The 23,536-nt window shown below is 52.4% G+C and overlaps 1 protein-coding gene across 1 annotated transcript in view; it reads right to left on the bottom strand.

Annotated features, from left to right (window-relative positions):
• The window catches only part of PDIA5 (protein disulfide isomerase family A, member 5), a 70,514-nt gene that overhangs the window by 19,774 nt on the left and 27,204 nt on the right, over nucleotides 1–23,536 (bottom strand). The window contains exons 7-11 of the mRNA XM_005873103.2: nucleotides 21,939–21,999; nucleotides 16,955–17,022; nucleotides 10,624–10,715; nucleotides 10,460–10,531; nucleotides 4,232–4,368 (exon numbers count right to left, since the gene is read on the bottom strand). Of these exons, the coding sequence (XP_005873165.1) occupies nucleotides 4,232–4,368; nucleotides 10,460–10,531; nucleotides 10,624–10,715; nucleotides 16,955–17,022; nucleotides 21,939–21,999 (430 nt within the window). The remainder of the gene's footprint in view (nucleotides 1–4,231; nucleotides 4,369–10,459; nucleotides 10,532–10,623; nucleotides 10,716–16,954; nucleotides 17,023–21,938; nucleotides 22,000–23,536) is intronic.

Genomic DNA, 23,536 nt, shown 5'->3' with positions numbered 1-23,536 from the left:
CCCCCAGGGTCCTGGGGAGGGGGCGGCAAGGGGGGGGGGCTCTGGTTCCCCAGCAGCTTCTTTCTTGGGGTCCCTGCTTGCCTCTCAGCACCCACTAGGGAGACAAGCCGCTCCCCAATGACACCCTCCCTGGGAACTCTCACTTTGTCCCTTTTACCATCCCTACACATGGGCCGCTCATTCGCTCATACGGGCAGTGTTATCACAGCATCGAACCCTTCCCCGGCCTAAGACAGGGCTGGACTTACAGGGAGAGGGAGGAGCAGGTGGAGGTTATTGCAGTAAAACAGAAGGGACAAGAACAGAAGAGTGACAACATATAATCTGATTTCTCCTCAGGAAGCTGCAGAAAGGAATGAAAGGCACCCAGGAGGGGCAGTCAATGTCCTGCTGCCACGCCCCTTCCAGACACCATCTCTGTCCTCTGTGGGATGGGAGAGCTGGGCCGGGGGCTGCAGCCCCTCCTCCCCGCCCTGAGATGGATGACAAAGAAGGAAGTGCTGAGCAGGGGAGAGGCCCCCCCAAGGCTGGGGCCCAGGCTCAGGCCTCACACTTCCTGGTGCACAGGCCCCTCTGAGCCCACTGCCCACTCAGACTATCCTTCCTGGAGGCCTGGCCGCTCCTGGAGGGCAGGGTCCACAGGGCAAACCCACTTTGAATTTCAGTTTCCCTGCTTCCCCCTGTGACCTGGGCAGGACAGGAGCTAACTGTGGAGGGCCCGGCACTGTGGCCCAGCCTATGCTCATTTGCTCAGTGACAACTCGGACGTCAAATGAGAGGCTGCAGAAGAATCTGTGGGGTTTCCACCACTGCAGCTGGGGGAGAGCAGAAGGCAGGCGAGGGGGTGAGGGAGAGGCGGAGGGGGAGTAAGGGACAGGAGATCTAGGAGAGAGGTTGAAGAAGCAGGGCCGGTGGAATGTTTGATCATTACAACAGCCATGGCTGTGCCCTGTCCTGCCAAGAACCTAGGAGTGCAGCTCAGCGGGCACACACAGGCTCCAGGCAGAGAGCCCAGTGACTTGCCCTGGAACCCACAGGTGCGAGGAGCTCCCACCTGGGGAAGGCACAGGTCAGGAGGAAGATGAAGACCCCGTCTCTCCCGGCCTTTCGAAGCTGGACCAGGAAAGAACACGTGGGGCACTTACTCTCCATGGAAACAGCCCAGCAGAGAGAGACCATGGCTTTTCCTGGTGTCGCTGTCAGGAGCAATGTTCATTTTCTTTCTGTACTTTCCTATGCTAACCCTTGATGACACATACATGCATTCCTTTGTAATTAGCAAAAAACTCCATAAAAATTAATACAGCTTTTTGGTGTCAGCCCCATTATTGCAGTCCGTTGGGATCCTTTAAAATCTTGGTGCAAAGGAAGACGTGCTAACTCACCCACCTAGAAACAAACCAAGGACACCTGGCAATCCCTCTAGAATCTATGGTCTTCGATGTCGGCAGAGCCTACCTTGTCTTTCCAAGTCTCCAAAATGGTCTGTTTCTAAACCAATCCCTCTTTGGCCTGGGACTGACACACCTGCAATACTGTGATTTCCAGAATTCACCTTTTCTGTACTTGGGACACCTGGGACAGCACTGCCCATCTCTGGCCTCCTGGCATTTGTCCTTTTCTCTGGGTTCCTCAAACACCCCCAAAATGGACCCCTGATCACTGGAGCAGCTGGCATGATACACAGCTGGGCCACCAGGAGCTCTCTGCTCTCAGTTCACCTCCTGGACTCCATGTTCTCTCTAAACCACATGTACTCCATCTCAACCCAGGCTGCAGGCCGTGCTCCTAGACAGGGAAGGAGGACCGTGTAGAGAGATTATTTGATGCAGAGCCACTCCCATCTGATGTGAACTTAGACAACCGGTTCATTAAGAAGCTTTACCTCCTGTTTTAGCCTTGAGCCCTCTCATTCTGCCAGCTCCTTGCCGCCCGCCCCCACGTGCAGAGCCAGGCGCTGACAGACACCTCATCAGGGAATGCAGGGTCCCCAACTGGCAGACACCCACCAAGAGGAGCCTCTGACAGCTCCATTTGCTAAGTCTGAAATCAGAGCCCCTCAGTGGGGCTCTGCACAGAGCAGCGTATTCGTGGTAATATTCATTAGTAATGACGAATGGGGAAAACAAAAGTTGCCATCTGGTTTCTAGTTCTTACTCTCTGATTTCTAATTTAGCTCCAGAACAACTTCATTTGTTTGTTTTCTCATTCCTTAAGCCCTGACTCTATTCTGTGCCCATGGGTGACTTGGGTCGGGGGCAGGGGCAATGAGTGATGTCCTTTTAGTTCAGGGAGGGAACAGAACGCATAACAAGGGGGAGGGAAGGGAAGGGGCCCTACAGTCAGGCTCCTGGCTCCAAGACCCTATAAGCATCAGCTACTACAATGGATCCCTCACAACCTATGACTCCAAAAAAACAACAGACAAAACAGACTAGTTTGCAACCGGGGTTGTTAAAAAGAAAGTGCTTCTAATGTATCTGGTACATATTTTTGGATAATTTGCAGGACTCATAGAAGGGGACACCTACTCTTCACGCTGTGATCATAAACCACAAACCACTGCCCAAACCTGACGCAGCTCAGAAATTCCGAGGGGCGACTGAACACGGCCAGCTTGCTTCTGCCTTTACTGCAGGGACAGGGATGCAGGCAGGATGATTTCAGCTCTAGTCCCAGCTACAGGGACACACTCATGGAGGCCCCGGCAGGGCTGGGGGTGACCTGCTCCTAAGGCCGTTAATCAGGAGACTTTTTGAAACAAAGTTTTTTTGGGTTTTTTGCATGTGTCAATTTTTTAGAAATCAAGAAGGAAAAGGGCCAAAGGGAATACTTTTCCTTTGGATTCTCTTAAGAATTTGACACATGAAAAAAGGAGTTGGGGAAATCCCCAGTAGTAATCCATGTATGAAAAATTCCCACATAACCACACCCATCAGGGGTCAGCAGTACAGGACTCACAGAGCAGGGAACAATGTGTCACTTCTTTGTGTGTCAGTCTCCACATCTGTAAAATGGGGTTAATCATATTCACACTGTGGATAAGATAAAAGGAGCTGACCCTGCAGGAAGCCACTTTATCACCATAGAATGAAGCCCACTGTTATCATGAGGATCCCTATAACTAAGACGATAATAATATAGTCACTGAATATGGACTGGACAATTACGACACTGATTGGCAGTTATTTTTTGTTTTATTTTTCTCCTCCACAATCTCTTCTTCTCTATCATTGGGCCAAAGAACTGGTGAGAAGCTACAAAAGAAGAGCACCCACCACATATACACCCTGTGTCCTAGGGTGCCAACGACCTACCTTCTTCACCCATCGGGATGGACCTGCCCTGAATGGGCCCACCCTCTCCCAGTACTACTCCCAGGAGCTCTGTGCCCCAGGCTGTCATCCCTTGCTCTCACACCATCCTTTCTCACTTTACAAGAGCAGCCTTCTCCCTTTTGGAAATGAATTACAACCAATCTCCATTCTTCATGGGCATGGGGAGGACACTGGCCTAGGAAAATCCTGAGCTATAGGCCTTCCATCCATATTGCAAACACATTTTACAACTTCATTTGTTCATGTTCTCATTTGTTAAGCTAATCCTGAGCTATAGGCCTTCCATCCATATTGCAAACAGATTTTACAACTTCATTTGTTCATGTTCCCTTACTCTATTCTATGCTCATGGGTGACTTGGGTTGGGGACAGGGGCAATTTCCTTCCTTGATCCACTGTGGCTGCTTCAGGCTGTGACTGGCCCCAGTGAAGCAGAAGGAAGGCATTCTAGATGCTGGGGGGTCTGAGGCTCTAGCCCTGGCCTCACTGTGCCCTCCCAGTTGCTGGGCAACATATGGCCCTCTCGAGGCCTCAGTTTCCCCACCTGTAAGATGAGGGGTGATTACTGTCCTAGGCAATATCTAATGGCCCTTCCGGTCCTAATTCCTCCAGTTCTGGGAAATCCACTTGCATTTCCTGATTCACGCTGACTTGGAGGAAGTGGCTTGGGTCTGCCAGGTGGAGCTGAGGGGCACGTGCAGCCCGACTGGGACTTGGGGGATGCAGGGTGGGCTGCGTGCACCATGAAGGCAGGGACCTCGCCTGGCACCAGAGCACCCCAGGCACCGAGGAGGCATCCGATAAGCAGGCGCTCAGTGGACTCGCATCCCAGAGCAGCGCCTCCTACGCTGAGGGGGGAAGGAGATGGTGGGGAGGAGCAAGGCTCCACTCACATGGGGCGTGGAACATGACGAGGACAGAGGAGTGCTCCTTCAGAAACTGGTCAAAGTCTTCGTCGGTCAGGTGATAAACGGAGCCGCCCTCATCTGCCCAGGGAGTCTCGGGGACCTGGGGCTGTGGCGGCTGCGGACTGGAAGACCAAAAACAGGCAGAGCTCAGAGCACGCCCTGGGGCCTGAGCAGCCCGTACAAAATCCAGCCCCTTGGCTCAGAGCCCCCCTGGCTTGGCCTGGCTGGCTGCAGGGCTCACCAGGAATGCCCCTGGTGGCGGAGCGGAGGGGTGAGTGGCCTGGCCTTGCCCACCTCCACTGTCCCCTCAAAGCCCCTCGGAAGTGCTTCGCTGATGTCCCATCACGAATAGCGGGGTGCAGCGATAGCTCTCTAGGCAGCTCAGGAAATGTCGCTGCCTCCCCGGAATCTGGAGGTTTGTGAGCTTCTCAAGCTCTTTTAAACTTTCAGCAAACTGGCGAGAACAAATAGCACAGCAGAGTGGCCTTTGGAAAGCTTGCTGTTGTGTCTAGCAGTGCCCCACCAGCAGGGACCCAGAGAGGGAAGACCATAGGGGAGGGGGGTGCACATGTGGGTGAGGAGGAAAGAGAGAGGCTGCCTCCTGGGTGACCAGTGTGGGAGGAGGTCATGGAAAGCAAGAGGGGGGCCAAGCGAACCGGGCTAGGGGCACCCTAAGTATGGCAGCATGGATGGTACATCACAAAGCCTTCCGAGAGACCAGGCCAAGCTTATCTAGTTCTCCCCGAGGCAGAGCTGAAGCAGAAAGAGCCGCTTGGGGCGAGTCCAAATCCCGACGCCACCATCGCTGCCTGCAAAACCTCGGAGCCCCCAGCCTCCGTGGAGCCCGCTTCCGCCCGCCCAGGGTGACTGCGTGCTGGGGTCCACATGGCCAGCTGTCTGCTCTCTGAGCGGGAGGCGCTCAGGTGCCCTCCCTGGCTGGTGACCGAGCTCCCTGGCGCTTCACTGCCACAAGCACCTTAATTGCCGCTTTGAAAAAACCCAATAGGATGACAAATGTGAAAAGACAACCATTGTTTCCTGCATCTCAGAGCTGATAGTAGAAAAGTGTAAAGTTCCAGCGGCCAGGACTGAGGATTTATGAGAGCAATGTGGTGGAGACAACGGAATCCGCCACCCCTACCCCACAGCAGGGCCTGGGTGTGACGCTACCCGCCCTCCTCTCGGAAGCCCTCCCGGTGCTTCTGACTAGGCCCCGCGGGCAGCCTCAGCCATCCTGTCCCAAGTAATGGGGAGCGCAGGGAGATGGCAACCCACTCTCAGCTCTTGTGCATCCAACATCAAATGGGGCTGGTGGCAAAATCAAGCTTCGGAACGTCACCAGCCAGACAATGGTCTCAGACCAACACAAAGAAACCTAAATTCCTATGCTTGGGATCAAAGTACCAACCCCTCCAAACACACCACCAATTCCACTGCAGAGAATTTATCTTTACAATACACTGGCACGCAGTAAAATTATGTGCATTCAAAGGTATTCGTCGTAGGCGACTTGTCATAGCAAAGACTGAAAATAGCCCAGTGTCATTGGTGGGAGATGGGTAGGTAGCCTGCAGTCCGTCCACCCGACAGAGGGCTGAGCAGGGCAAAGGACCAGGAAGCTGCTCCACTGTCGTGGGCAGGCTGCCGGGACACACCGAACAGGCCGTCCCGTGCTAACAAAGCTGGGAGAGATTTAATAAATACTTATTCACATTTGCCTGTGTCTGCATAAAGAAACGAATCCAAGTTGCTACCTCTAGGGGGTAAGAGGGAGAAAACAAGTGGAAGCAAGACTTCAGTGTATAATTTTTAAGTATCTTTTAAAAATTAATTATATGAATGGAATGAATATTAAAATAATTAAAATCCAGCAAAGCATACACACTGAATGAAGCCATGGCTTAGCAGCAGAAGCATATGCAAATGCCTGAGAAACTTCTAGTTAAACATGGCAGAGAACACACTCCCAAACCACTAAAATAACAGTACAGTTTGTTGTTGCTGTTGTTTGTAAGTATGAACCCACAGGAGCACAAAGAAGGCAACCGTGAAGAGAGAAAAAAAGGACAGTGCCATTTTAGAAGTTAGAAAAATGACTTAGCCACACCGAGGGCAGAATCCTGCTGCGGGTGCAGAGGGTACAGGACGGGGGAGGGGGCAGGAACCACACTGATGTGCAAAACTCCAGCGGACTCCGAGGCACCACCCCCTTGAAGGGGGGCTGAAAACAGGTGGTCAGGCCCTATCCTGCCCCTGCTCTAGCAGCCAGGTGCACACACCCCCTTCTCCCACCCAGCAGACAGCAGGAAGCTTACTCTCTGGAGAGGACGGCAGAGTTGGGCACAGCGGTGAGACTTACTGGGAAGAGGGGGATTGAGTATAGGTCTGAGGTCAAACACTACTCCTGAATTACGCTTTTTACTGTCTGTCTCCTTGGAGACTGGGGCTCCTGCTCCCTCTTATCTCTGTACCCTGCACCTAACCTACAGCAGATTTCCAACAAATGCTTTTTGAGTAAATGATGGAACGAGAGAAGAATGGCTAAAGGACCCGGAGAAGACCCGGGGAACACAAAAACTACCTTTGAATATTTCCGACTGCATCAGGAAAAGAAATTAAGGTTTATTCTCCATGGCCCCGAAAAGGAGAACCAACACCAACAAATGGAAGCCCCAGAGAAAGAACTGCAGCTCAACAGAAGACAGAACCTTCTATCTGGGAAAGAGAGCTGATCGGGGATCAGAGGACCTGGGCTGGAGTCCTATTTCCTCCACTCCAGCTCTAGGGGCTCAAGCAACCAACTCGACTTAAAACATCCAAAGACAGCCCAGCCGGTGTGGCTTAATGGTTGAGTGTCAACCCATGAACCCGGAGGTCACGGTTTGACTCCTGGTCAGGGCACATGCAGGGGTTTCTGGGCTCGATTCCCAGTAGGGGGCGTGCAGGAGGCAGCTGATCAATGATTCTCTCTCGTCATTGATGTTTCTCTCTCTCTCTCTCTTCCTCTCCCTTCCCCTCTGAAATCAATAAAAATATTTGTATTTTTAAAAAACTTCTACAAGACAGTATATATGTGGGCCTTTCTTTATCTACTCCTCAGGTACATCTAGACAGATGATGAATGTGAGACAGCACTTTGTAAATTTACAAAGTATGACCCAAATGTTCCTAGATGCTCATAACCTCAATCATAAGAATCCTTCAAACAGGAATGGACAGCTTCAAAATGAGCCCCAGCCCTGCTCTCCGGGGTGTTTATGGGGCTGAGGTGACTACATTGATCCTAGAGGTGATGCGAACATTAAAGGGAACTGCTGGGGCAGACCCACTGACGTTGACACTCCCTTCCGATCCTGAGACTGTGTTCCCTGGGTGGTTCGCACAGATCCTTGCCTGAGGCAAGTGCCTGAGCCTTGGAAGAGGAGATACAAGTCTAAGCCTCATAAGAAAACTCTGCACTTGTTTTCAGCTCTCTCTGGTGAGTACAAAAAATAAACAGGCAGAAATGGATGGCTAGGCCAAAGGGATTGCCACTTCCGCATACGCCACCTACCGAGCCCAGCTCTGCGGCATGAAATCTGCAGAGGGGCCTGCGAAACAAGTTGTCAGGAGCCCAGAGGGCCCAGCGGCCATTGCCAATGCATCTACCCCACAGCTTTGGGACGCTGGACACCGGGACTCCCTGCCCAGCCTCACACTGTGCCCACCCACCAGCGACACTCGTCGGAGGGCAGGATCTGGGCTCTTCTCCCCGAGCTTCTGAAAGTCATCCAGAGAATTAGCCAGGCTGGACCCACCCTCATCCTCTCCACACTGGGCTGCCATCGTGGTGGGCCATGTAGAGGCCCGGGGAAGAAGGGCAGGGAAGCAGAAGAGGTGGGTCACTGCTACCCACCAGGATTTGGGGGAAATCTGGTAAAGACTTAAAATACCGGTACTCAGAGCTGGGTATATGTGTGTGTGTTGGAGGGGAGGAGAATCTAGAAGGAAACTCACCAAAATATCAGAACACATCCCATTAACTTTGGGAAGTGTGTGTGTGGGGAGGGGGACTCTTTTTTGTTGTTGTTTAACTATATTTTTAAGTTTTTCTAGAACAATATATCTCATTTCAATAGCCTTAAAATCTAATTTTAAAAGAGTTTTAAACAATTAAGCCAATTTGGCAGCACAGTGGCATTGCTAGTTCTTGCTGGGGTGTGAGGTGAGGCGGCTCACTGGGGTCTTTCCGGAGGTCGCCTCCTTGCCCACTGTGCCGGGGGAGTGGGCTGCGTGTGTCCCCGGACACAGTGAACAGGTGGCTGGACATCTCTGGAGGGGTTGCCAGGGAGACCCAGATGCTACCTGCCTGGAGTTATGCCACCAACCTGGAGACCCAGGGTGAACAGGAAGCTGCTAACAAGGTGGGTGAGGAGAGGGAGGCATCCACCCAGGACACAGACCTGGAGGCAGCCCTGGGGTTCGGGCTCGAGCCGCCATCCGTGAGAAGCTGGGCGGGCAGTGTGCAGACAGCAGGGGTGGGGACAGAGTGGCAGGCCCCAGGAGGAGATAATAACCCGCCTCAGAAACGCCACGGATATGCTTCCCTTGTCTATGGTTAGCAATTCTCAGTATGTTTTTTTAAAAAACCAAACCTATCCTTTCAAAAAGACATGAGTCTATTTTGAAACCAGAAAAGGTTAGAGAAGGGGAGGGAAGCAGACAGATTTTTATGCTCTGGTGACAAATGAGACTGTTATTTGCCGAAACCTCCCAAAGCAGAGCGATATGCCTGGCTGCAGGAGCGGGCACGGCTGTTATCGAGTGAAAAAGGAAGATGGGGGCAGCGAAGGCCCAGGTTGAGACAATGAACATGTGTAGTGGGCAGCTGCCTTCCTGGGCAGGGGCTGGAAATGAGGTGACAGATGGGGAGAGAGATAGGAAATGCTCCAAGAAATCAAAGACCCTGCATAAACACGATGCTATCGCTGTGTTTCATCTCCCGGGCCCCTGGGCACCGACAGAGGACTCAGAGTTTCGACTTTTAGAATCTAATCGTTTGTTTCTTGTGGGGTTTTTCTTTGGTACAACATTCACCCTCTTCTCCCTTTCTGAAAGTACTCGTTTTCCACCTCCACATTTTGGTAACTATTCTTTAAGCCTGGGCCCCTCGGGTAATGATGTCAACACATATCCACCAGGCTGGCAATGGGGGAGGGGCCGACCAGAACTACCAAAGTGGGAGCTGCTACAAGATGGTGGTGATGGTGGGAGCTGCAGCTGGGTGGGCCCTGGCCCTGCAGCTTATCAGCTGCAGAAGCTAGGACAAACTTCTTGACCACTGTGCTCAGTTACCTCCTTCATACAAGGGTAACAGCCATAGTTTCCTTTCAGGGCTGTTCTGAGAAGAGAATCCACCTAAAGTGCTTAGAACAGTGTCAGCCACAAAGCGGAGCCCCCCCAAATGTTAGCTGTGATTATGCAAAAATGACCACACAGCGGTTGTGACTGGTAAGTGCAAACTGATGCCCAGCCAAGCACGAAGCAAGCAGGTGAGCGCTTAGTTGGCCGGCCTGGAGGCTTCCAGGAGAGGTGGCCCCATCCCAGCTCCCCATCCACACACAGTCAAGGTCCACCCATCACGCAAAGTCAACACTGAGCATGAGGGGCCTTCGGGTGAGGGGGTGCTTTGGGGTATTCAGGGCCTAATCACATTACTCAACGGGGCCCACACGGCTGCGAAGAAGCGGTGTCTGTGGGGAGTGCAGGGTGAACAGCCAAGCGCTCTGCACACCTACGGCATCAGAACATTTCCAGTAGCTGCACAGCTCCTAATATGGTGCTATGTTTGAAATAAGCACGCAAACGACAATTCTATTTTCAGAGAGACCTCCAGTGACAGGTCTCAAACCTGGCATCTGGCGAGAAGCACTTCTATCCACGAGACCGATAGTATAAGGGAAAAAACTATCTGAAATGCGATCATCACAGCCAAAGTCACACCAAATTCTCCCAACGCCTGCATCCTAAACTCAGAGCCGCCCCACCCTCCCACGGAGATGCAACTCAGAAATAGCTGTGTGGGCAGCGTAACAGGTCCTTCCCTTTCCTCGCCCTCGTCCTCAAACCGCAGCCAGGGACCACCCTGGGGCCTGGCAGAGGCCCCTCCCTCTGGGCACCAGCTCCCCCGCTGCTGCTCCCCGACCCCCGCCTGCAGGTAAATGCCCAACTTACTTCTTCAGCCACTCCACAATGTCCTCGGCGCTGGACCCGTAGTTTTCATACTGGAACAGAAACCGTCCTTTCCTGTAAGACGTGGAAAGACAATGTGGGCTCAACCGGGGATGCAAATGCCATCATGGAGGCGGCGGGCATCCGCAGGGAGGTAGGGGACTTACTCGAAGTAGCAGATGGTGGGGTAGCCCCGCACATTGTACTCCTCCTTGATGTTTTCAAATTCCGAGGGGTAGATGTTCATCCCGGCCAGCACCTCGGATGGAAGGGAGAACAACCTGTCCACCCTCTACCCAGCAGACACCTCACCTTGTCCAGGTGCCTCCTGTCCAGCTGTCCCACCAAAAACGATGGGGACATAATGAACAAGACAAAGCCCCTGAAACTGAGGTGCAGCCCAGGGCAGCAGGGAGCAGGGCAAGCAGAGCCAGCTGGGAATGGCGGCCGAGAGCTCTGGGAGAGGCACCTGGGCCCCAGTGCTGCCCTTCGCACAGGTGTCTTTCACCCGCTCTGAGAAAGAACATCCCAGAGCAGAAACAAGGCTCTGGGGTTTGAGGAAGAAACCTGGCCTTGCTACTAAGTTCAAACAGGTCCTGGAGGGGGACCACTGCCGCCAAGGACAGATTAGGACTCTTCCTTGCCCGTGTCAACTAAGGTTGAACTCTACTCCCAAATGATGGGATCACCACGCCGCCACACCACCATGTCCTCGGACACCTTCCTGGATACCTATGGCCTGTCCACCGTGGCTCCCTGTGCAACATTATCGGACCTTGCAGCTCCGTATGGTTCTCATGATGACCCGCCTGCCTAACTCTCCTCTCTCCAGACCCTGCTAGGCCTCCCCAACTCTCTCACCCTGTCTGGGACCACCACCTACCGCCTGACCTGACCACCATCTCCGAAGTCTGAACATGCTCCGGGTGCAGGGGTCCACCTACCCAGCACCCCTGCATGGGAAAGAATTTTAGTGGCTGATATTGATGACAGGGAGGCTCTAAGAACAACCCGGAGCAGGGTCCCCTAAAACATCTTTCCTGGAGCAGAAACCTCCTTCTCCAGGGCAGGATCAGGTGCCCAGAAAGAGGACTCTGGATCTGTTCTCATGAGAGAATGTAGATGGAGGGGCCAGACACAGGAAGCAGGTGGCGGAGAGGAGAGGGGAAAGGAAGTCCGCAAAAGCCAGCGGCAGTTACAGAAGAGCAAGAAGAAACCCAGGAAGCTGGATTTTGCTGAACAATACGTAAGGACGCATGGGAAGAGAAAAAGGTAAGCAGCTGTTTTATTGGGCAATGAACTTCATTCAGGAGACGGCCTCAACATTGGAGTCATCTGACTTTGGGCCAGTCACTCGCCGTCGCTGAGTGAAGTTCCTTGTCTGGAAGATGCGGGCGATCAGACTATCACAGGGCCCTTAAGAGAACTGAATGAGATGATCCATATCTGAGATTTTAGCACAAAATTTGTGCTCATAATCAAATTCTTTATTTCCTGCCAAATCCTCCCAGTGTGGCAGCCACCTGTGCCTCTGACAACTCCATCCCTAGAGGCATCGAAACTCGTCTTTCTGACTGTTTTAAATACCTCGCACAATGCCTGGCACACAGCGGGCACACAATAAATCACTGGGGTTTTCCCGCCCAGCCCATTTTGGGATGCTGCAAAAATCATAGGAAAAACAAGCCTGAAACAGAACTTACTCGAAGCCCTGGGACCCTCGAGAAGCCATGCTGCTCATTTCACCAGGCTGATTCAGCAGCCTTTTCCAGTAATAATCGTCTACTTTAAAGTTCTTTCCTTTTTATGTCTAATTGATCTCCCTAGTGTCGGTGCACATTCACCATAAGATTAATCTTCCACATCCTCCTCTTTCATTACATCACTCCCGTGCACAAAACCTTTTAATTCCATTGAGTACAGGCTAAAGTCTAACTTCACACTCAAAGACATACACTCCCCACCTCATTTCTGAGTTCTTCTCTCTTACAAAACCCTTCACTGCACACCTGCTAGGGTCTAGACTTTTTCTTCTCCCAGGAATGAGACAGGTTGAGATTTCTGCACAGGGAAGAAGTTGGGCCGAGTGCTGTCTAAGGCACCTCGCAGACAAGCAGCGAACCACAGTGACGAGGAGGGGGCTCAGGCTCAGGAGGCTGGGTTTGAATCCCAATTCCCCACTTAGTAGATGCATTTCCTTGAATAAGTCACAGTTGTCTCTGTGCCTCAATTTCCTCACCTGTGGCCACCTCCTGTGGTTGCTGTGAAGATGAAACGAAATAGTACAAGGATCTACAACACTCAAAACACACTGTATGTTCGGTCTTTTCATTAGGACTGCTAAGAGGCTCTGCAATTCTGGTCTCATTTCCAGAACACACACCATGCCCCTATTTTGTGTCTTCCGATCCTTTGGCTTAAGGTGCCCACACCGGAGACTCATTCATCCTTAAGGCAAATCAAATCCCACCTTTCCTGGCAGATTTTCCAAACTACCTTAGCTTATAATGAACTCTAAATTCTCTGAATTTCTGTAGCACTTCTATACCACTTTGGGGGCATTTCTTACTTAAAAAGATACATATTTTTTTAAACAACTACATACAAACCCTTTAGGAGTTTGTGAAGTTGAATGAGGCAAAACTGGTCTCAACCTAAGGAGAAGCTGGGGCCACAGCGCCTGGCACTGAGCCATGCGTGCCTGGGGCCGTTCTGTTGGCACCACATGCTCTTCCTCATGTTTAGCCCACGTTGTGACAGGACCGATCACGGAAGCTCCACAAGACAAGTGACATGTGAGCTAGAGCCCACAGGAGGGTCAGATTTCCGCAGACATTCCGGAAGATAAAAAGGAGGCAAAACAAAACAAGATTCGGCCCTAGAAACGGGGAACACATCAGTTTACGAACTGCAGGACACAGAAGGGCGTGATGAAGGCTGGATGAGTTTGCTGAGGTCCCTGGAAGACTTGTATGCCTAAGAAACCAGACTTTATTCAGGAGGTGCTGGAGAGCGACAGAGGGCTTCCCGGCTGCATTTTTTAAGTAGAGAGGTTGAGCGGCCCGGGAAAGTCATAGATCAGGGAGACAAGTCAGCGGTCTTTGTTTTGGCAACCACCCTGTGTGAGCAAACCAGGGCCTGGCCCAGAATGGGGGCAGGGAGAGGACGGAGGCGGTGAGGGGGAGATGTGTGATGACACCCTGGCACGTTGGCAGAGGAACCGGGGGTACTCAGGAGAGTCGTGAAGAGAAGCGGCCAGTCTCCCAGGCGGGAAGATACAGACTTTTATTTTAGACATCCTGCATCTGGAACACAGGGAGAAAAATCCAGACCAAGATGTCAAGCAGGCAGGCTGGCACGTGGTACTAGAGTTTAGGGACTCGGGCTGCTTGGAGCTACATTATGTTGAAGCTGTGGAGGTAGATAAGCTCCCTGAGGGAGAGGCCATACTGATACAAGGAAAGCACAGCGCCAGGCCCTTGCTCCAGTGCGCTACTAAAAAAAGAGGGCGGAAAGCAGCACCATGGGAGCACCCCCATCTAGTGTGTGAGAGGAACAGCAAGTACCGAGCAGTGGGGTGTCAATCATCTGTATCTGTGAAGTGTCTGTAGGTTACAGACCTGTCTCCACACTCCAGCCCGTTTGCTCTTCACCACACTCCAGTGAGGTGGGCAGGCTTACCGTTATCTCCCCATTTTACAGATGGGGAAATGGAAGCTCCAAGGCTCTTTGCCAAGATCTCCCTGATGGTTAGTGGGAGTCTGATTTGCACAAATCTGTCACCACGACCGACCCGTTTCACGGTGTTTGCACCCAGAGGGTCCATCGTGGCCAAGGTTAACAAGAGACAGTGTAGATGTTGATCTGGCAAGGCTGGAAGAGAAGGCAGACGGGGACAGGCTCATTCTGATGGTGACTCTGATCAGGGAGCAGCATCCCCTGCTAACGAGGATGTCAATTAGCAGTAGCTGGAACAGACACCGATGATTCACCAGACATCAGTGACAGCACAGAAGAGGCAGATCTCAGTCTGGAAAATGGCAAAGGCTGCGCATCCCTGACCTGGCCTGGCTTCCGTCTTAGTGATATCATCAGGTTGGATACCTCCCAAGACATCTGAAGAAGAGGCAGATTTATGGCCCTTGCCATAGACATGGCCACAAAGGGCTCAAAGATGAAAAGGAGACAGAGGGCGTTAACCCAGCTGGAGTTCAGCAACAGCAAGGGAGTGAGTTTTTGATTCCTGGGGACTGTCAGCCCATCTCCGCCCTGTGTGTGAGGACAGAAAGGAATCCACACCTCTAGTCACCCCGTGTCTGGGGAGCTGTGGCTGCACCAGGTGCTGGGGCCTCCAGATCCCTCCTACAGTGGGTGGTGTCCATGGTGACCAGCACCCTCCCCCTCTATGGAGCTGGGAAAGGGTGAGAACTTTTCAAAGGAAAGCAAAGATGTTTCCCTAAGAAACTAAGGGGAAAACAAAACAAAATAAACCTCAAACAAGAAAATAGAGAAGCAAGGAAATGGATGAGTTCACATGACACAGATGACTTAGGCCGAGGTAACTGACACCTGGCCAAACCTGGTACCCGGACAACCCCACTGGCTTTCCTGTAACGCTGTCTAGGGAAGTGGAAGGCTCGCATTTTCTATTTCTCAACCAGGGCCCAGGCAACCTAACAGAAGTAACCTCAGGGCTACCCTTGCAAAAGAGCCCAGTGTGAACCCAGGGCCACGGGGGAAGGCCTTCGTCCCAGAAACGTCCTTCCCACTTTGTTTTTGTCCTTAATAACTGATGCTTTGAATTCCTTTAAAAAGGGGAACATTACTTTAATGTACATAAAGAGCTTAAAATAAAATGGACCCAGGAGTAGCAAACCACACACTCATTCATTCATTTATCAGCATTGGGTACCTACTATGAACCTGGCTTATTTCAGTGAGAAACTCATTAGTGTCAACTGGTGAGCAAAGTGATTTAGAACAAAAGCAAAGATGGGCAGACCTGGCCGTGGGTGGCAGGGACAAGCTCTGTGGGCGTGCGGGAGGGGCCCCTGGGTTTGACAGGTAGATGCAGCAATGGCTGAGAACCTCCCAGAAGGTGCCCGAGACTGGCACCAAGACCTGGCCTGCTTTGAAGGGGCTGGCCAGGTAGTTCGTGATCTGGTTGGGGCTGGAGCTGTTGACCTCCCACTGCACTGGAGTTTGGAAGTTGAGCGGAGCAGTTTTCTGTGTGTACGCGGGGGCAGATAAGGAGAACGCTGTGGGTAATTAAGTCTTTTCTCCAGGTGAAATAACCTTAAAATATGGTATCTGTGGAGGCCCCAAAATGTGAAGGGAAATGTCCCCAGAGTGATGTATGTGTGCCCCACGGCCAAACGTCTCCAGGCAAGTTGCTAAAAATTCACTAGTGAGAAACACGCAGGACCTTGGTATCCCCAGAATGAGGTCAAAAGAGAAAGCGCTGGCTCTTTGCAGCCCGACCTTGCAGCCGCCAGCAGAGCTGTCCCATACCCAGGTGCTGCCACTGAAACTTTTCAAATTGACTTGGAACTAATCACCAACTTAATTTGACCCATAAATATCACGATGCAGTTTTAAGACCCAGAACGCCCTTAGTGGGACTTTGGCTGGCCCCACGGAGCTAGCTGTTGTTTTTTTGTTGCCACCAAGAAACCTCTCCACCCGACCTGCCGTCCCCCGAAACCTCTGTGGCTAACGGTAAATGGAGAAATGGACAGACACAGGCACAGAAGAGACAAGCCTGGCAGGGTGGGGAACACAAAGTCGGCCAGGACCACCAGTGACTGACCCTCAGCCCTGGGCGAGGTCTGACTGCCCAGCACCCCTCCTCTCTCACTGACCATTCTGGCTGTTCCCACCGCTCCGCAGGCCCGTTTCCTTAGTGGCTCCTCTTCCCCCTCAGGTCCTCTCTGAAACACCTTGTGTTCTGTCTGCTCTGCCCTGCACACCCTGCACACGTTCCAGACCTAGGGCTCCGGCTCCCACCTGGGCTGCCTCCTTTCCACCATTCTCCCGCCTCACAGGGCCCCAGGAGCCTTGGCAGCCTGGGTAGGAGACGGCCTCGGGCACCTGCTTCTGCTTCTGCTGCCACTGGTGTCACTGTGCCCCTTTCTTTGCCGCTGGGCTCCCCGTCATCAGGAGCCTTGGCCGCTTTGGAGCCCAACCCCAGGAATGCTGGACCCCGATGGTCTGCTGTTGGCCACCGGCCTCCCGGCAACACCCCTTGCTGTTTTCTTAGCTATTTCGTTACAGGCCTTTGACAGGTGCTAAACTCTCCTGGTTCCAGCAACTCCATGGCATCAGTTCTCAAGATTCCCCAAGGACAGGTGTCTGAACCACACGCCAGGGCAGCAGGGGCAGCAGCATAGGATAAGTCCTCCTCATGATTTCAAAACCTGCCCTCCCCCTGCCCCTGCTCCATGGCATCTCCCCAGGGGGGAAGCAGCCAGCCCCGCCTGGCCCATGCGCCTCACTTACAACATGGCCTCGCAGCTGGGTGGCAGCCTTCTGGAAATGCGGCATTATCCTCTTGCACATGCTGCACCCTGGTCACCGGGGGGGAGAAAAACCAGACTTGGTTACTATGGGTGCTGGGCCCTGCGCTCCGCCCTCCCTCCCCTCAGGACCACCTCTACCCACAAACATGTACCCCGCCTCCAGGAACACATAGGAACTGGAGGCAGAGGCGCTGGCCCCCAAAGAGCTTACATTCATGAAACAGGACAGAGCCCGGCAGTGACAATACACGTGGGAGGGACGAAGCAAACGTGACACAGCTGGAGGAGGGCAAGGCACTGAATCACTGGGAGCCGACAGGGAGCTCAAGAGGAATTCAGGCAACCAGAACTGGTGCCAGGAGAACACCCGCTTCATGCACAGCTGAGAGCCTCCCCTCCCCACCCAGCCAGGGGCTGCAGAGGAGCCTGGATCAAATATCATTAGAAAAATGCACAACCACGGACACAATGACGTTTGGGACTTCTGTGCCTCTTCTCCTTCATTAACAAGGATAATTGCTCAGTGACTGGCTGTTGGCCCCATGGGAGAAAGCGGGCTGTTGGCCCCATGTGGGGAGCGCCAGGCCAGGATGACACGCCTCGGGTCCCCGTCTTCCCTCCACTTGCTGGATGGCCCTGGACAGGTCACTCGGGGCTGCTGTCCTTCTGGCAAATGAGAAGGTTGGACCGGACAGTTCTGACATTGGAGGATTCTGTGATGTTCTTGGCTCAGCCCTCTCTGGGGTTCTGTGGTCGGCCAATCACAATCCTCTCCTGGGGTGGTGAAGCCCCTGAGGCTTGGGGAGCTCAGGGCCAAGACATCCAGGCCCCAAACATCCACTACTACTTCAGAGTGACCTTGATTTAAAGCCCCCTCCTCGCTCCAACCAGAGCGGGCCACACCTCAGTGCGGGTCCTGCAGAACACCAGCACCGTTTCCTCGGATGTGGACGTGCTGACATGCAAGGCTGTCTGACAGCCGCTTGGCTGCAAAGCAGGCTTTGAGATGCATCTGAAGGCTGCAGACACCAAAGCTGCCCGGAACCCTATGTCAGGCTGGATCTCATCTCAGCATGGCACGGAGCAGACAGGGCCACGCGGCAGCAGGCTGACAAGTCTAATCCGTGTTGAGCGAACAACTTGGCAGGTGTGGGCAGAGAGATAGAGACACTGGGGAGCTGTCGGCAGGTCAAACTCCCCAGGACCACCCGAACCTCCCAATTCCGAGTCTACTGGACAAGATGCGATGCATGATACTTGGACACAAAACTCTCAAAATGCCCATGGCCCCTCCCTGACATTCCTGGCTGGCAGACAGATGCACCCCCTCGCCCCCAGCATATTAGGCCTGGGCTTCAGTTCATGCCATCAGTTCAGGCTCAGACTCAGGGAGACTAGGAAAGCAGAAGCTGTGGCGAGGTCAGGCCGCAGGGCCACCCCAGGCATCTGCCCTCAGAAGACAAGATGTGCTTTCCCCTGCCCGGCCGGTGTGGCTCAGTGGTTGAGCATCGACCTGTGAACCAGGAGGTCACGGTTTGATTCCTGGTCAGGGCACTTGCCCGGGTTGCAGGTGATCAATGATTCTCTCTCATTGGTGTTTCTCTCTCTCTCTCTCTCTCTCCCTTTCCTTTCCTCTCTGAGATGAATAAAAATAAACAAACAAAAAAGATGTGCCCTCCCCAGGAGCTGCCACCATAGCACAATCCCCACAGCGTCATGAAGGAAGCGATATGACACTTGTCAGGGGGCATAGCAGCTCCCACTGTGGGATTCTGAGGGCAGGACGAAGGCCCACTTCGCTGGACACCGTCCTCCACCAGGTGGATGCCACCCAGTGGGGACGATGCGAGGCTGCACGGCAGAGGAAGGAGCACCGCTCTGGGGAGCATCTCCCCTTGACTGTTCCTGCCTATATGGCCCTGGGCTACTGACGTAAGAGGCCTGAGCCTCCGCTTCCCTTCCTGTGCAGTATAAACAGCACCTGCCCTGCAGGCTGAGGGACAGAGCCAGGTATTCAGCAGAGGAGGCTCAGTCAGCACCAGGCCTGAGGGCTTGCCTTCTGGCCCACGAGGAAAACACTTCCACAGGGAACGGAGGAGGTAATTTCACAACCCAGGGGAGAAAACAGGAGGCACACTTGCAGCCCTTCGCCCACTTTTACTCACTGACTTGATGAGATGGGGGGACTCTGACACCCACTGTACTACACTCATCAGTCAGGAGCCTAATTTATTACCTGTCCCCACAGGTGTGGCCTCTCTCTCCCAGCTCTTCCTGCTGCAGCCTGCAGCAACATTACCACTCAAACCCTCAATGAGTGGTGAGTCGGCCAACTGTCCCCATGGGTGGAGGCATGCAGGGGGAAGAAGTTTTGGGGGAAGAGGTCATGCCAGTTACCAAAAAGAGAGCCAGTACCTATCTGAGTTTATCTTCCCACTGATTCAATGGGAGGCAGGGGAAGAGATAAGACTCATTAGCCCTCTCAAACCCTAAAGGTTAGAGCAGTCAGCCTATTATTTTCTCGTTAATGCAGTCAACAAACATTCACTAAATAAACCGTAGGTCCTGGGGACCCAGATTCCTTGTCACAACTAAAGGCTCACACAGCCTCTGAGTTCCTTCACCCCAAACATGATCAAAGGGTCGGAGCCCCGAATGGCTCCCCAGTTAGAGAATTGGTCTGTGTACCAGGCATAAGCTCAATTATGAGGCCATGGAAGACCTGAGTGCCAGCGTAGAATAAAAGCACAACTGTGTTTCATTAAAAAAACAGCAAAAGAATCCTGGGGTTCCTCGCCTAGGACCCAGGAGGCCATCTAACCCAACCCCCCCACCACAAATCTGAACTTCACAGCTATGCATTTCCTCCCTCCCTCCCCCACTAACTGCCATGACACCTACAAGGAACCTAACTTCTCCCACCCAGCTTCCCATTTTGTGATGATAATGCCCACGCTGGCATCGCTGCCCACCGTGATGAGGAGGATGGGCACACTGCCAGACAGCCTGGGAGTGGGTGAGAGGGATGACACATTCAGGTGCAAACTGCGAGGAACCCACTCTTTGTTAGGGATGAACAGGTGTCATTATACTGATCCCGTGGTTATATCAGGATCCTGCTTGTGACGCGTGCTATCTACTGACATACACTGTTTTAGTCTCACTTAACCAATGTGTTGAGTCCTGAGGGTTCGGACATGAGCCAAAGGAGGGGGCTCATGTCCTCAAGGGGCTGTGTAGGCAGGACAATCCTGAAGCAATTCACAGATAGGCAGTTAAAAAGACCCTTCCAAGGAGAAACAAAAGGGGGTGAAACCAACCAGTGAGTGTTATAAAGAAAATGACCTGAGGTTAAAGTACGGAGCACTCTAGGCAGAACCAGGTCTTCTAGGAAAAGAGGCACAGGCAGGCACACCCCTGGGGCCAACGAGATGTCTGTGGGGAGGGCAGGTGGGGCCACACAGTGATCAACATGAGCTGAGAGAGGTTGTTGTCATGGTGAACAGCCCCAAGTCAGGCAGGACCACCAGAACCCACAGAAGAGCATCAGCTGGAGAGGCATGGTCACCAGGGTGGGAGTGGGAGGGGCCTTTGCTCAAAGAACTTCTCAGGAAGAGGGACTTTCAAGAGTCAACAGAACCCTAGTGCCACAGCCCATGATACCCAGCCGAGCCACAGAACCCCAGGCACACCCACCTCCCACTACCCACAGCCCCTCTTTCTCCAGCTGTCAGGCATCTGGCTGTCATGAGGGGCATGTGATGGTCACTGAGTCCCAGCTGTAGGGGCCTCACACAGGCTCTGGTCCATTGTTTCCTAATCGGTGGGTCAGGACCCACTAGCCTATAGGGGTGGCCCAGACGGGAGATATCTGAGGCTTTGGGGGACATACTGTCACTACTCAACTCTGCTTGGAAGCAGCCACAGACAACATGTAAACAAATGGACGTGGCTGTGTTCCAACAAAAATTAATTTACAAAAAAAGGCAGCCAGCCTAGGGGCCAGAGTTTGTCGACCCTTTATTAGAGGGTTATAAAGTAGTTGGAAGAACCAATGACTTCTTTTAAATAAAACAGAATAAAAAAGAAAATATCAGTGGGTACTACATCTGGTAGAGTATGTAGTAAAGGTTAGTATGATTCTGTGAAACGTTTGTTTCAGCTTGTTTACATATAATTTATGTATACTTATAGTACTGAGTTTCAATGAAAAAATTTTAATGCTGTGAAATACGTCAAAAGTTTGAAGGCCATTGCTCTGATCCAACCCTTTCTTTTCCATAAATGGAAGCCGAGGAACAGGGAGGTTAAGGACTTGACCAAGTCCCCCAGCTCACTGGCAGCACACCTGGGGTTAGGACCCAGGTCTTCTGGTTGTCATCTTAGTGATCCTTTGCTATTCCCGATGGCCCCTTGCTGTATCCAGAGACCGAACCACTTTCTCCCTGGTCCTGACTCCCGGCCCCTCCCAGGTGGCACCAGCAGAGGTGTGCAGGAGCTGGGAGCTGGAGGAGTAGCTGCCTAGCAGCTGCCAGGAGCCAGCAGGGCTCCGGGTGGCGAGCAGCGGCAGCACCTTGGAGAGCGCACCGAGACTCCAGCGAGGCCTCACCCTGCACAGAGCTGGCAGGGAAGGGGCTTCAGGCCCCCCGGGAGGCAGAGGGGCAGGGGAAGGTATCTGAGAGGAGAGCTGAGTTGTGGCTGGGTGGACCTCGGGGTGAAGAGGGCAGAAGAATGCCGATTCCAGCAAAAGAAAAACTGATGTAGAAGCAGGAGGGAGAAAAGTCAGATGAAATGGTCAAAATGAAGGACAAGAGGCACAGATGGTGAGATGGGATGAGCAGTGTGATTCGGGTTCTAAGTGAGAAACCGGGGGCCTGTTCCCAGTCTCCCCGCCCCACAACCCCCAGCTGCCCCGCCAAGAATCTGAGTAACAGGCTCTGGCCCAAAGGAGAACAGTCACTCACACGGGGCATAAAACATCATCAGCAGCGGCTTCTCTTCCTTCCTCAGGAGCCGTCTGAAGTCCTGAGGCACAAGCAGAGAACACCACAGGTCACACACTCCACAGTAACAGAGGCCCATCCCCCAGGGACCACAGTGCTGGGAGGGGCAGGCGAGCACTGCAGAAATCCCACTGTCAGATTTGGGGGTTGGGGGTAAGAGTCATGGCGTGTCAGGAGCCGAGAGAACCCCAGAGACCATCTCTGCTGAACCACCCTTGCATATTACAGATGGGGAAACTGAGGCCCCGAGCAGACCCCTGAGGCCCACGGCCACCTGCTGGGATGAAGGAGTCAGGACCAGGCTACCAGCTTTACTTTCAGCTCCACCTGAACAATTAAACGTCTACAGGGAGCTTTTCATGCCGCATGAGGCTGTCGACCAGGCTGCCCCTTCTCACGTGGGCTATAGCGGTTGTGCTGTGATGGGTGGTTGTTTTCACGTAGGCCTGACATGTCAGACAGGGATCTGGAACATGGGGTTAACCCACACCTGCTAATCTATTCCCCCGACCCCAGCCCGGCCCCCACTACCCATGTCCCCAGAGCCCGCTGTGAGCATAGGACAAGACATGCCCTCCACCCCCATGAGGTTACAAGCTACACTGACCATGGGTATTTGTAAAACCCGTAGAGAAGAGTGCCCGGCCCATTGTTAGGCAATATAAAATTCTTGGTTGAATAAATACAATCAATGTAAAAAGACAAAGGCCACAACAGTGCTAATGGAGAGCCTTCTGCGAGAGCAGGGCAGGAGACCTTTCTTCCCACGAGAGCCAACGGTGTTCAGGAAAAGGCAAATCTATTAAGGACGGCAAAGAAGCGCCACGACAGAGCATATTTTGATTAAGATAAGCTCCTCTAACCAGTTTCCATAGAAGAAAATTAGAGGTTTTTCTCTTCTGAACAATAAGGAAAATAAGAGGAAATTTCAAAATGCTGCTTTCTGGCAGCAACAAGACGTTAGGTAAATAGATGGTGGTACTACAACCGCACAATAGAATATTGCTGCATCACTGCAAACTATGAAGAGGGGTATTTAATGTCACAATAAGATGTGCATGTTACATTAAGTGGGGTGGGGGAGCAAGTTACAAAACAGCATATAACAGCTAATGAAACTTTTGTTAATATTTATGTACCGCATTATGTTGAAAGCCTAAAAGGCTACAGGAAATACCAGCAGTGGTATCTCTAAGGGAAGGGATGGAGTGATTTTTTTCTTTCTTTTACCCTTAAGCTATATTTTCTAAAATTTCAACCATGAATACACATTACTTACAATTTTTCAGCTAGATAGAGAAGATTACAAATATTTTATGGGAATTTAAAACATTTTATAATAAATTCTGAAAATGTTTACTCTTGTTTATATAACTAGAGAGCGAAGGCACTCATTTTTTAAATTTTTATTAAATTTATTCAGATGACATTTGTTAATAAGATAAGTTTCGCTGTAACCAGTTTGGCTCAGTGGATAGAGTGTCGGCCTGCGGACTGAAGGGTCCCAGGTTCGATTCCGGTCAAGGGCATGTACCTTGGTTGCGGGCACATCCCCAGTA

The sequence above is a fragment of the Myotis brandtii genome, unplaced genomic scaffold, assembly GCF_000412655.1.
Source record: "Myotis brandtii unplaced genomic scaffold, ASM41265v1 scaffold4, whole genome shotgun sequence".
In the NCBI taxonomy this organism is placed as follows: domain Eukaryota; kingdom Metazoa; phylum Chordata; class Mammalia; order Chiroptera; family Vespertilionidae; genus Myotis; species Myotis brandtii.
The sequence above is the reverse complement of the archived record's forward strand: the minus strand, read 5'-3'. Positions and strand labels throughout refer to the sequence as shown.